Source organism: Stegodyphus dumicola, chromosome 4 (assembly GCF_044657685.1).
Source record: "Stegodyphus dumicola isolate Sdum_Otavi_A_Nest chromosome 4, ASM4465768v1".
NCBI lineage: Eukaryota > Metazoa > Arthropoda > Arachnida > Araneae > Eresidae > Stegodyphus > Stegodyphus dumicola.
The window spans coordinates 117,085,961-117,099,340 of NC_140771.1; the positions used below are offsets into that span (position 1 = coordinate 117,085,961).

The window sequence follows — 13,380 nt, forward strand, 5'->3', positions numbered from 1 at the left end:
CCGCTACGTTGGCTCTTAAAGAAGTGGCGAGATGACAGGCCTTGGCTTGGGAATCCCGTCCATTCGCATCCGCCACGATAGAAAATTGTGTCATATACACCTGCCAGGAGGTCTTCCCATCATATGTCGATAGCTTCAGAGAGGGACGAGCAGGCATGGGTAGAAATTTTAAACCATCCGAAGTGCTCCCTGTCGTCGCTACGAATTTCTTTAAATTATCAACTTCTCTGGCAACTGCAGATACCCTGTCATCAATATGTTGTTGGACGGCAGAAACTCTTCCTTCTATCCGTTGCTCCACAGCGGAAACTCTTTCTTCTATTTGATCGTTCACTGAAGAAACTCTATAATCGATTTGTTGTTCTACAGCTGAACCTCTCTGTTCTATTTGTTGTTTGACAGAAGAAACGTTTTCTTCAATTTGCCCAACTTTGTTTTCAACCACATCTATTCTGCGCTTGTTTTCTATTATGCATGTGATTTCTTTCTTAATTTCCTCTTGGCCCACTTTCATTTCTGCTTTAACAGCTTTCATTTCCTTTTTAACGGATTCTTCAATCTTTTTCTGACCAGCTTCCATCTTTTCCTGACCAGATTTCATCTCATCTTTCATTTCTTCTTGTCCCGCTTTCATTTCCTCCTTAAACGAGGCAAAGGCTGATATTAACTGCCTCAGCTGTTCTTCCATCGCTCTTGTTATTGGCATTCAAATCCTACTTCTGACACCAAAAATTGTTGCGTGCGTACGGGTTCGTTACGAAATGAATGCACAAGACCGATGTAAAATCAACAAAATTTATTATTATCACAACAAAAATGCTTAAATTTCCTAAAGTATTTGTGCAGTATTACAATATTTCACAGTAGTTATTTTTTAACTACTCAAACGTTCAAGAAAACTTAATTCAAAACTGCTGGAGAAAGCAAACGCGCGAATTTCGCTACAGTCAACAAGAGCAGTTTTCTAAACAACAACAAACTAAGTAACTACAACAAACTGAGAGGTTTGCCTCCTTTTATAAGATTTTAAAATCGTGCGCGAGAATTTTCTAGTACTTTCTCGAAATCAAAAAGAGATATTTATTAAATGTTACATGCACGCGCTCTTGTATTTTAAGTTTTCCAGCATAGCTTTCTTTTAATATTCGTCACGTGCTGCACTGCGCGGGAAATAAAACCATTTAATTTACAATTAAACTAACATAAGCTATTTAAATACCAAATCCGTAACAATATATTCAAGAATATTGTGTATATCCAGAAAACCATGTATACAGCCAAAATACATGATTTTTTTTTCATTACTATACATAAGCTTCTAATTTCCGTGCTTCACTGCAATGCTAACTTAGTCGTACTTTTAAGAGCTCTGGTGGCGCAGCGTTCCACCTCATGGAACACCCACAGAATTGAAACAGTAAGTGCAATTTTTACAAAATTTTATCTGTATATTCCTTTAAGCCTAGATAGACTGCATACAACTTTTCTTGTTGAAATACCGACTTTAAAGTGTATTGCACCACAAAGGGTTAAGCATATGAAAGTGAAACATGTTATCCAATCATGAAATGCCATCGACCATGAAAGTTGGCAGAGATGTTGCCAAAATAGCTCTAATTATTCCAGCAGAAGTTTAGAGGAATAATAGATAATCTACAGATAAAAGTTACGAATGTAGCTTAAGAAAACTTCAATCATGTATTGTAGTTTTCAATATTGTATCACCATTGTTTATGTGTTTTGAAATAAAATCATGTATTCTGCCATTTAATGCTCACTTTCTGAATGGCAGTATCTTGCAATTTTGAACATATTCTATTGCATGCCATTTCTTTGAATGAAGTGGTCTCAAATTTCAGCCTTCTTTTTTCCCCAAAAAAATACAAAGGGAAAACAGATAAATAGCCATTAATTTATATCTTTTTTACAAAAACTAAACTGGCTTATTGAGAATCATTTGTGTTTATCAAAAGCAAAGATCTTGAAACTGTGTTGTGACATTGCGTTTATCGTTTATTGCCACTAGATCACACTGTTTGCCTATTTCACTTTTTTGAAGTTCGGTTTTTTAAAGGGGGAGAGAATTCTAAAATATTCCTGTTACTTAAGTTTTTCAGTTAGTTGAATGTCAAATAGTGAGGCTTTTACTATATGTGTTTTTTTGTGCTTTGCGTTTCTAAATTTGTCTCCTAAAACATTGGAAGCAGAGAAGAAACAGCTGAAAAATTTAAATTCTCTTAAAAGTAATTAAGTAATAATTGTTGTATTTGTGTACATGTCTTCGCCTTTTGTATGCCCACTGCAGCGTTTTTATCATGTGATTTAAAAATTTTTATTACATTCATAATTTTTATTTGCTTTCTTTTTGGATTTGAAAATTCTCCTTTATTCTTCCCTAGATCGATAGTTTTAGATGTTGATAGAAGATGAATGATTAGTTGATAGTTGTTGTAAATAATTTTTTCACTAATTCAAAGCTGTTTTATGTATTTTCAGTTCACAGCCATTTCTTTTTATTTAAATGGCTCATGATTTTCATGGCTTAGGTTGGCAAAAAAGAAGTCACCAATAATTGGTGGCATTGCGGAAGGATTAGATGGATACTAACCCTCCCACAATGCCACCAATCATATTGCCACCCCTCCCATTGGAATGGGAGAGTACTGCAATGGTTTTAAATTTGAAATGAAGACCTTGATTAGTTTTAAAGGTTCTAAGATATTTAAATACAATAAATGTTAATAAATTGTTTTAAAATTATCTTAAATGTAGGCCACATTATAATTTTGGAGCAGAAATTTGAAGTTATATATATGTGTGTGTGTGTGTGTAAGTGTAAATACAGTATTTTTAGTTACTGGTAGCAAATCAATTTATTTATGATTGCATGATTAATTTAAATGTTTTTCCTTGAGCATTTGCTCATTTATTTATTATTATAGATGCTGCATCTGTTGAAGTTTTTGGGCTTCCTGTATATACTGCTGATGAAGTAGCTGCTCACAGTTCTGTTGAAAAAAGAGTTTGGGTTTGTTATAAAAGTGGTGTGTATGATATCACTGATTTCATTCCAAAACATCCAGGTGGTGATAAGATTTTAATGGCTGCTGGAGCATCATTAGAACCTTTTTGGGAACTTTTTGCTGTTCATAAAAGTGAGCAGGTAATTTATTATTATTATTATTATTATTTTAGTGTAGAAACTTTTCTATCCTTTCAGTAACATAAATAAGTAGATCTTAATGGAGAGACAGAGTGATTTTAATTCTTTTTTAATTGTATTTCAGAATTCACTTTATGATGGAAATGTCATAAACTGAAAATAGAATATTGTCAAACTTGTACTGTTGCTTATATATTTTTCTGATATAAATGTGAGCTCTGAATTATATATTTTATCTAATGATGACATAGAATCCCTTGTAAATCCAGAGAAAAGTGAAGCAATTTCATGTCTGTAGAATAAGCAAAATGCTATTGATGAGTTGTATGTAAAAAAAGATGTAATATTCGTGCTGGTATAAGATGGTGCTGTGTTTTGATAATGATGAGTAACCACAATAAATTATCCATGTGGGAAAATTTTGAAATATCAATGTGTGCATTTTATCAGAAAATATGAATAATGAAAGTAGTTAATTTAGAATTTATGTATTCGAAAAAAATTAGTCATCTTCAACCTTATTCATATCTAAAAAATAAGTTACAAAACTATTTTGCTTGAAAACCAATTCAGTTTCATTTTTTAATCAAAAAATGTAATAGAATTTAAATTAATGAAGAAATTTGTTGAAGTCTTTTTATAAAACAAAGAAATATTTTTATAGTTTAAAACTAACTCTTTTATTTATAGAAATTTAAATACTGAATTTAAATTTCTATAAATTAAATTATAAATTTAAATACTGTTTGAAATTTACTTTTTTGAGAAACTATAAATTCCTCAAATTTTTTTGCCACCACTGTTTCGAGAAATTTATTAAACTGTATATTCCCCCCCCCAGCAAATTTTAAATAAATACTTAATAAAATGATCTTACTTATTGTGTGTCAGTAAACTAATTGATGAGTCTCTACATTACCAGCATCACAGCCTGTGTGGTAACAGGTAACAGATTTTAGGGACAATAAAATTTTTCTAACTTTTAAGGCCGTGGGGAGTAGAATTTAGGAGGAGATTGCACTGGGTAATAAAAAGGCTAATGCTGGCCTTGAATTGATAAATATAACTGTGATTTATAGTTAAGTGATTAAGCTTTTCCTGATTTAAAAACTGATACACTTTCCAGCTGCTAGAATAAATTGTTGCATCTTTTTAAATCCATTATCTAATAGTACTCACCAGAATTTTGTAAATTAGACAGTGGTCAGCAACCAAAAATAACTTTTTTGTTTCACATTCTACTGCTCTAAAAATCAATTATCTGTCAACAGCTCATCCTGTATTATATCTATGTATTTCCTGCTGTTTGTTTTGTTTTTATCTCTCAGTTTGACTATTTGTGAAACGATCCTCACAGTAGTGATAATTTCTCTATATTTGTCACTTTTACAAGAGAAGGAATGAATCCCTTTGCAAGGCCCTCGCGTTTTTTAATTGAAAGAAATTGCGAATGATGTAATGGTTGATGGTGCTGTGAAAGCCGTTACTGACATCACCCAAGCAACAGCAGCCTTTTTATATCTTTGACATCACCAAAGCCTCAAAAATATTCAAAACCATTGATGGAACCACAAATGCCAAAAAACTCTGAGACAGCAGAGAAAAGCATGGGAGCATTTTTAAAGATAATTCACTCTGTCAAACCTTATTGCTTGCCAAAGCAAACGCTTGGATATCCTGGATATTCTATGTGTCTGGAATAACACCCTCAACACCAAGTGAACAAGTATGAAAACGAGTTAAATGTGGAATATACCAAGGCCACTAAATTTTCCATCCTGAGAAAAGATGCCCAAGAGATCAACACTGCAGAAGAAATTGCAAATAACTCCTGGTGAAATGTTTGCAACCGTTAGAAATGGCTATTTCCCATCATTTCTTTCTGCTAAGCTACAGGCTGAAAATATTAAGTTCAACTCTGCCAACTGGTAGTCTTATAATTGTGAATTTTTCCTTCTTGAATTAAGGACTGCTTTGTTACAGACACATAGGCCTTGCTCGGGTCCAGATGGTGTCAGTTACGAGATGATGAAGCATCTTCCTTGTAAATCGTTGAATGCCCTTCTTGCTTTGTTTAGTCAAGTATGGAAGGAGCATAACTTTCCCAGTGCAAGGAAAAAAATCTGTTATAATTTGTAAAAAGCCAGGAAGGCAGAAAAAGATCTGAAGAATCCCTCCAGCTAACATGCCTGTAGCCCTTATGAGTCATGTTTGCAAACTATTTGAAAAAAGGGTGAACTTCTGCTTAGTCTGCTATGTAGAAAAGAAAAATATAATTTTCCCTTATCAGAGTGGCTTCCATAAAGGTAGAATGACTTGATAATATGCTCCTTTTGGAAACCCTTATCTTGAAGGCTATCAAAAGAAACCATTTTTTTGACATATAAAAAGCCTATGACAAGACATGGAGACATGGGATTTTGCTTGATCTTCATGCTAGTGACTTATGTGGCAGCTTACCAATTTTTATTCAAAATTTCTTGGAAGCTAGGACTTTTCATGTGAGGATTAGCTCTGTAGTATCAGAGATCTCTTCTCAGGAAGAGGGTGTGCCCCAAGGCTGTATACTGAGTGTTACTTTGTTCAGTTTAAAAATCAACTCTGTCCTAAAACAACTTCCTCCTACGGTTTCAGAATTTTTAGTATGTTAATGATCTCCATTTATGCTGTCAAGATGCAGACATGAGATACGTGGAGCAGCAACTGCAGATCGCTTTTAACATGATCTAGAAATGGTCAAAAGAAGAAGGATTTAAGTTTTTGAAAAAGAAGACCATATGCGTACACTTTTGCTAGAAGCATAACCTCCATCCTGAGCCTGAATTAGCTTGAAGGATCACTGATTCCACTGGAACCTAACGTAAAGATTTTAGGAGTGTTGTTTGATCAAATTCCTCACATCCTGTACCTAAGGAAGAAGTATTCCAAAATGCTGAATATTTTGAAAGTTTTGGAAAAAACCTCCTGAAGCTCGGATTGTTGCTCATTACATGCTCTATACTTTATTATGGCTGGGTTGTTTATGGTTCCGCACATCTTTCTGTGTTACAAAAGCTAGGTCCTATTTATCATGAGGCTTTGTGTATATACTCCAGAGCATTTAGGACTTCGCCAGTTCAGAGTCTCTATGTTGACTGCTATGTGCCGTCGTTTCAATTGAGGTGTGAGTTAATTAAGGTGTAATTTGTCTCTCAGTTATTATTTCAATGTTTTCTCTTCCTGACCATCCTAATCAGTTTTCTTTTTTTGATGACATATGCAGATTCTTGTTTGAGGCCCGACCATCCTATGTGCATTATTTCTGTCTTAGGGCTCATTCAATAATTCAGAAATATCACATGATAGATTTACCCGGCAATAAAAAATTTCAAAATCTCACCTGGGGAGGATGCTCAGATTCGGCTTTTTGATGTTTTTCAACATTTCAGCTAAAGAGATACTAACAAGTTTGTATACAGACAACTTTTTTCTGACCACAGGCACAAATATACTAGTTACATTTGTGTATTTATGGAAGGCTCAAAAGCAGTAGGACATGTTGTTGCATCCTTTGTTATTGAAAGCCACATGGAGGGTAAAAGACTGCATGATGCCTTCTCCATCCTTACCGCAGAATTAAATGCTATCTATTAAGCACTTTCATTTATTTCTAAGCTACGTCGAAGACAGTTTATAATACAGACTCATTTAGAGCTTTAAAATCTTTACAGTCATGTTATAATACTCAGAATATCATCACTGTTGATATCTTAAGCTTTAATCTTAATTTAAGAAGCCATGAGGATGACATCTTTTACTGCTGGGTTCCCGGGCATGTGGGTATAAAAGGGAATGAGCTGGCAGCTATTACAGCAAAGTCTGCAGTTCATTTTTCTGATTGCGCTGTCACATACAGTTATATCAGCAGAATCATCAGGCAAAGAATATCGATCAAATGGCAGCATCAAATGGGCCTCTGGAGTGTCCGACTAGATAATAAATTGAGAAACATCAAACCTAAATTTGAATGTTGGAAGGCCTCTAGGAACCAGAAGGAGGAAGTGTTATTAACCCACCTTAGAGGTAAACAGAGGAAGTCGCCCAACCTTTGTTAACAGAAGAAGAGAAAAAGTCATTGACCTCACATTAACTTCTGATATTTATAACCTTATTGAGAATTGGCATGTAAGTGACAATCCCTCACTTTCTGACCATCGGCTTATACAATTTTGTATTAGAGATGAAATTCCAGCTGAATATTTCAGAAACATTAAAAACACAAATTGGGACCTTTATAAGGATTTCCTGGTTTCTAATGTCATTAACCTTCAGGTTTTAGACAATAATTGTACAGTCGAGGAGCTTGATACTCAAGCAAACAATTTGACAAATATCATTATTGAATCTTATCATGCATCATGCCCTCTCAAACGAAGGAAGTACTCTCCTAGCAAGAGAGTTTGGTGGACCAAGGAGCTTGAAAGCCTCCACCTAGAGGTTCGGAGAGCTCACAGGAAAGCAGTCAGAAATAAATCTGAAGTTAACTGGTCTAACTTCAAAATTCTACAAAGGAAATTTAAAAGTGAAATCAGGAAAACTAAATACAACTCATGGAGATCGTTCTGCACAGATATTCTGTCCTACCATGAGACTGCCAGAGTATCTAAGATTCTTAAAAGATCTCAGGAGTCTCAACTCTCATCGGTTATGCGACCTGACGGCAGTTATACTGTAAACCCTTTGGATACACTTTCGACCATGTTGAATTTTCATCTGGGGGACAAAAGTGTCACCTCTGACCCCCAGGAAAATCCATTGGAACTACTTCATAATCCATTAGATCTGGATTTTGCTAAGACAATTGTGAATTTTGAAAAGGCTAAAGCGGCCCTTGATGTATTTCTTCCCTTTAAATCTCCAGGGAACGATGGCATTTACCCAATTCTGCTTCAGAAAGGCTGGGATATTTTTGGTCACATTCTCGTGGACATTCGAGTCCAGTTTGATTTTAGGATATGTTCCTAAGGTTTGGAGAACTTTACGAGGTGTGTTTCTTCCTAAACCAGGAAAAGATACATATGAGAAACCAAACTCTTTTAGAATGATCACGCTAACATCCTTCCAGCTTAAGCTGTTGGAGCGATTGATTTTCTGGCACCTCCAGTCAGATAATAATCTGAACCATACCTTTGGCTTAGACCAACACGGTTTTAGGCCTGGCTTCTCCACTGAGTTGGCCTTACACCAACTCGTGTGGAGGATAGAAAAAAAAACAATTATAGACGGACACTTTGCCATTGGGATTCTACTGGATATTGTAGGAGCCTTTGATAACATCGGTTTCGAGAAAATACATAAGGCCCTTACTGGAAGTCATATTCACCCTATGATAACTAGATGGGTCATCTTCATGATTAAAAACAGGAATATCTGTGTTAGTCTCGCTGACTATGAAGTAAAGAGAGATATTACTAAAGGGTGTCCGCAGGGTGGTATTCTTTCTCCGTTCTTGTGGAACCTGGTATTCGACTCACTCTTAGTACTTCTACGGGAGGAACCTGGCAGGCTTATGCAGATGACCTTATTGTGTTATTACAGGGTTTCGATATCGGAACCCTACATAATCAAGCTCACCAGATCTTAAATAAAGTTTCACACTGGGGTGATACAAATGGCCTTTCTTTCTCTGCTGAAAAATCTGAGGTCATAGTTTTCACGTTAAGAAGAAAATGGAAACTGGCAGATTTACATCTGGGTTACCAGATTATTAGGCGTAAGGAATGCGTTAAATACCTAGGATGTTACCTGGATAGTAAACTTACATGGATCACCCATATAAAAGAAAAGGCACAAACAGCCACAAATGTTCTAGTACTTTGTAGGCGAATCGTTGATAAACAATGGGGCCTTAACCCAAAATCTACTCTATGGATTTATACTGCCATAGTCCTGCCAATGCTTTCCTACGGATGCGGGGTCTGGATTAATGTTATTAACAAAAGCACGTATTTAAACATTTTACAAAAGGTGCAAAGATTTGCTTGCCTAAGCATTAGTGGGGCTTTAAATAGTACCCCTACTGCTGCATTAGAATTTTTACTGCAAATTCCACCCTTGAAATTATTCTTGAGCGAAGAAGCAATTAAAGCCATATATAGATTGAATAAAAATGGCACATGGTGCCAAAGGACAGGTTTTGGTCATAAAAGCCACCTGAAAAGCCACATTGACATATGTCTGGACTTAGGCAATGAGATCCCTATAATCTATATGCCCAAAGATGCAATTACTAAAACAATAGTTCCAGATAAACTATTCTCAACTCATATACCAAAAAGGAATGAGGTAGAATCTCTAATTGACCTAATTCCAACAGGATCAATTGAATGTTACACAGATGGATCAAAATCCAACTTCACTGGAGCTGGAGCTATTATAAGAACAAAGGGATCTCAAGAAGATTTCATTAGATTTCATCTATACCTTGGTAAATTAACAACTATTTTCCAAGCCGAGGTTCTGGCGATCAATATGGTCGCCAGGGAGCTCTTAGCTAAAAATACAGTTGATAAGTATATATATATTCTGTCTGACAGCCAATCAGCCATCCTTGCCCTGGCTAATCATTTCAAGTTACAAAACTGTGTTTTGAACTGTACTCAAGATCTCAATTCTCTGGCTCAGGCCCATAATACCATTAGTTTAGTCTGGGTCCCAGGTCATTGTGATTTTGCTGGAAATGAAGTAGCTGATAAAGTAGCTAAAGATGCTTCGCAACTACCCATGTCTGGCCCAGAACCATTTTACCCAGTTTCATATCAAATGGTTAAAAAGGAAGTAAGAAGCTGGATAAAGGACAAACATGATGATATATGGTCTAAACTACCAGACTGTGCTCATTCTAAATTGGTGCTCAGTACACTTAACTTTTCAGGTAAACTCATACACCTCAGTAGAACTAACTTACACCAGGTAATTCAAATTGTTACTGGACATGCTTATCTAGCTAAGCATCTCCACAAATGTGGTCTTGTCGAATCTCCTCTCTGCCCAGCTTGTGGAGAAGAAGAGGAAACACCATTTCACCTTCTGGGACGATGTCCAGTGTTCTCTGTCCCTAGAAACAAATTCCTTGGGTTTCCCTATATTACCTTTGATCAAGCCCTTTTATACAAAGGGCTCTCTGGCATAATAGGGTTTCTGATGTATACTAAACACCTACAGGTAAGGTGAATTTGAAACCACAAGAAACAAGTATTAAGACGCCCTATGAGTTTTTTTTTTTTTTTTTTTTTGCCCTCCTTATTTATGTATTTATTTATTTGACTCTCCATCGCACTCTTGTTTGGTCAAGAATTTGCGTTTGGTGGTTTGGGAGGGATTGAATCGGTTTTCCATCCAATAGGGAAGTTTTCACAATCCAGCCGACACCTTGAACTTAGAGATGGGATCTTTTGCTGATACTATAGATTTGGTGTCAGTTTGAGATCTTATCTATTTATTTATTACTTACCTTTTACGGGAGTTACCATTTAAATCCCTTGATTTAAATGATCAAATGGCGGAAGAGTAATGGGCAGTTTTGCCTAAACTCTTTTCCTTCTTTTCATAAGAAGGAAGCGCCCCTATTGTTATGTTAACCCACCTTAGAATCGGTCACTCGTGAATTACCCACAATTATTCACTAAAAGGAGAGAATGAACTGATTTGCCTCAGCTGTAATGCTGTAATATCATTTCATCATTTTTTAACTGTGTTCGTATTTTAAAAGATTTCTATTAAGACATTTTAATAATTTTGACTGTATTATCAGAAAAGAAGTGAATGCCAATTTGTTTAGATGTTGTATCTTGGAGTTTTAATAATACCAGTTTAATATATATCATGTTTTATCATATTAGAGTTTCACATCTGACATCATTATCTAAATTATAGGTAACTTCATCTCAGCATTCATCATTTTATCAGTTTCTTTGGACTAAAACCACACTTTGCTGTGGTTTTAATCTTGTCTGTTGTTCTGTATGTCTGCTTATCAATCACTTGCATTTTAAAAATGTCTGACATATATAACCTTTAATGTTTTGCACCAGAAAACCCACCATCTGAAATGAAATTGAAATTGTAGCAATCTCATATTAAAAGCTACAACTGTGGATCTTTCTGTGGATAATCAATGTAAAATAGTGAAAGAAATATGGCATTGTCAGCTTGTGATATAATTCTGAGAAACAGATTTGAAGTTGAAAAAACACCAACTGGATTTCAATGTATTTCCTAATTTGTTCGTAAATGATATGAAATTTATCTGTAAACTCTAATTAATTTAGAAGAAACTATGCAAAGTACATTTACTTGTATAAATTTCACCAAACTTCAAAATATTTTACTTCACTTTATAGGCATTATCTATTTATCATGTGTTCTTTCTTTTCTTTTTTAAAGTATGTATGTTTGCAAGCAACTTTGCCACATATAAAACATAAAAAGTAAGAAAAAAAAAAAAAAAAAAAAACAAGAATTTTAGAAGAATAGCATTACTGATACTCATTGCAATTAATTATAGTAGATGCTCTGATATTCAAAAGAAAAACAGGGTCAGTGTTTTCACATTAAAACTTTGATGCTTATATTTGTTTCTTGGTAAATATATTTTGAATTATAAATATAATTTCATGAAACACTATGTTAAATATGCTATATTGCGATTATTAATAAATATTAAATTCTGTGTATGGTTGTTTGTATATTTTTTTCAAACAATTTAGCCCTTGGTAGATCTTCTTTTTGAGTCATGTTGCCCAGAGAGTCATCACCTATAATGAACCATTTGTTTTAGCTCCTTTAAAATAACAATCCCAAACTTAGTCAAGCTACGAGGGTTGTAACTTTAATAGTGGCAACTATTTATTTACAAGGAATACAAAAGTGATTCATGCCACCATGTTTTACAGTCCTTCAATATAGTCGCTAGCATTGTGTACAACCCGTTTCCAACGATGTGGAAGTCGCAGAATACCTGTAGCAGCGCCTGTTTTGTTGATAGTTTGAATGGACCGGTCTACTGCTGCAAGAATCTCAGGAACAGTTTGGAAGCGAGTGCCACGAAGTGGTTCCTTCATCTTAGGAATAGTGATTAAGCCATAGTCACAAGGGCTTAGATCTGGGGAGTATGGTGGATGGTAAAGCACTTCCCAGCCCCATCGCTTGAACAAATCAGTCACAGCTTGCACTGCATTCGGCCGAGCATTGTCATGTAAAATGATAGGAGCTTTCTGCAGAAAATGTCGCCGTTTTTTTCTCAAAGCAGGTCGGAGGTTGTGCTCCAAAAATGAGCAGTAATACTACACAGTGACAATCTGCTGTGGGGGAACGGTATGCGTTAGGATGACACCATCACAGTCGTACACGAGAATCACCAAACTTTCACATTGCTGGGGTTCTGACAAAATTTCGAACGTCGTGGTGACCCGTGATGACGCCATTCGTTTGATTGGCGTTTCAGTTCTGGCTGGTACGATCGGGCCCAAGTCTCATCCAGCATAACGATACGGCATAAAAAAGCATCTCCTTTGCGCTCATAGCGCTCCAGGTGGGTTTGGGCAGCATCATATCGTAGCCATTTCTGCATTTCCGTCAATTGATGTGGGACCCATCGTGAAGCAATTTTTCTCATGGACAGGCGTTGCTTCAGAATGTGCAGCACAGTCGTATGCGCTAATCCTGTTTGTCCGGCCAGCTGACGAATCGTTTGGCGGCGATCACTGTCCATTAGTGCAGCAACAGCTTGCACGTCTGCATCGCTGACACTCGGACGACCTGGACGCTGCATGTCTGCCACGTTTCGGCGTTCTTCATTGAATGCTTTCACCCATCTTGCTACTGTTCTGTAAGGCAATGCAGATTCCCCGCAAGCCTCTTGAAGCCCTTAATGACACTGTCGTGCTGTACGACCTCTGGCACATTCAATTTTTATCCAACATCGTTGTTCTTGTTTTGAAAACATCCTGACAACACTTACTTTAGACCGCGAGCTAATACAAGGATCCATTCTTCGCATGACGTAGGCAGGATGAGTCTTTTTGCTGAGAGATAAGGTAGGTATGTAGTTGACGTGTGGTACACGCGATATTCTCTGGTTTTGTTGCGTAGCGTTTTTTCAGCTGTATTGCCATTATTAAAGTTTCAACCCTCGTATTTTATAGAAAACTAATCCTCATAAAATCAGTTTTTTATAG

At 35.9% G+C, this 13,380-nt stretch overlaps 1 protein-coding gene across 5 annotated transcripts in view; it reads left to right on the forward strand.

Moving 5' to 3' along the window:
- shop (sulfite oxidase) overlaps positions 1–13,380 on the forward strand; it is a 119,023-nt gene that overhangs the window by 65,901 nt on the left and 39,742 nt on the right. For all 5 annotated transcript variants that reach the window (XM_035375853.2, XM_035375854.2, XM_035375856.2 and 2 more), the window contains one exon: positions 2,943–3,163. In XM_035375853.2, the coding sequence (XP_035231744.2) occupies positions 2,943–3,163 (221 nt within the window). The remainder of the gene's footprint in view (positions 1–2,942; positions 3,164–13,380) is intronic.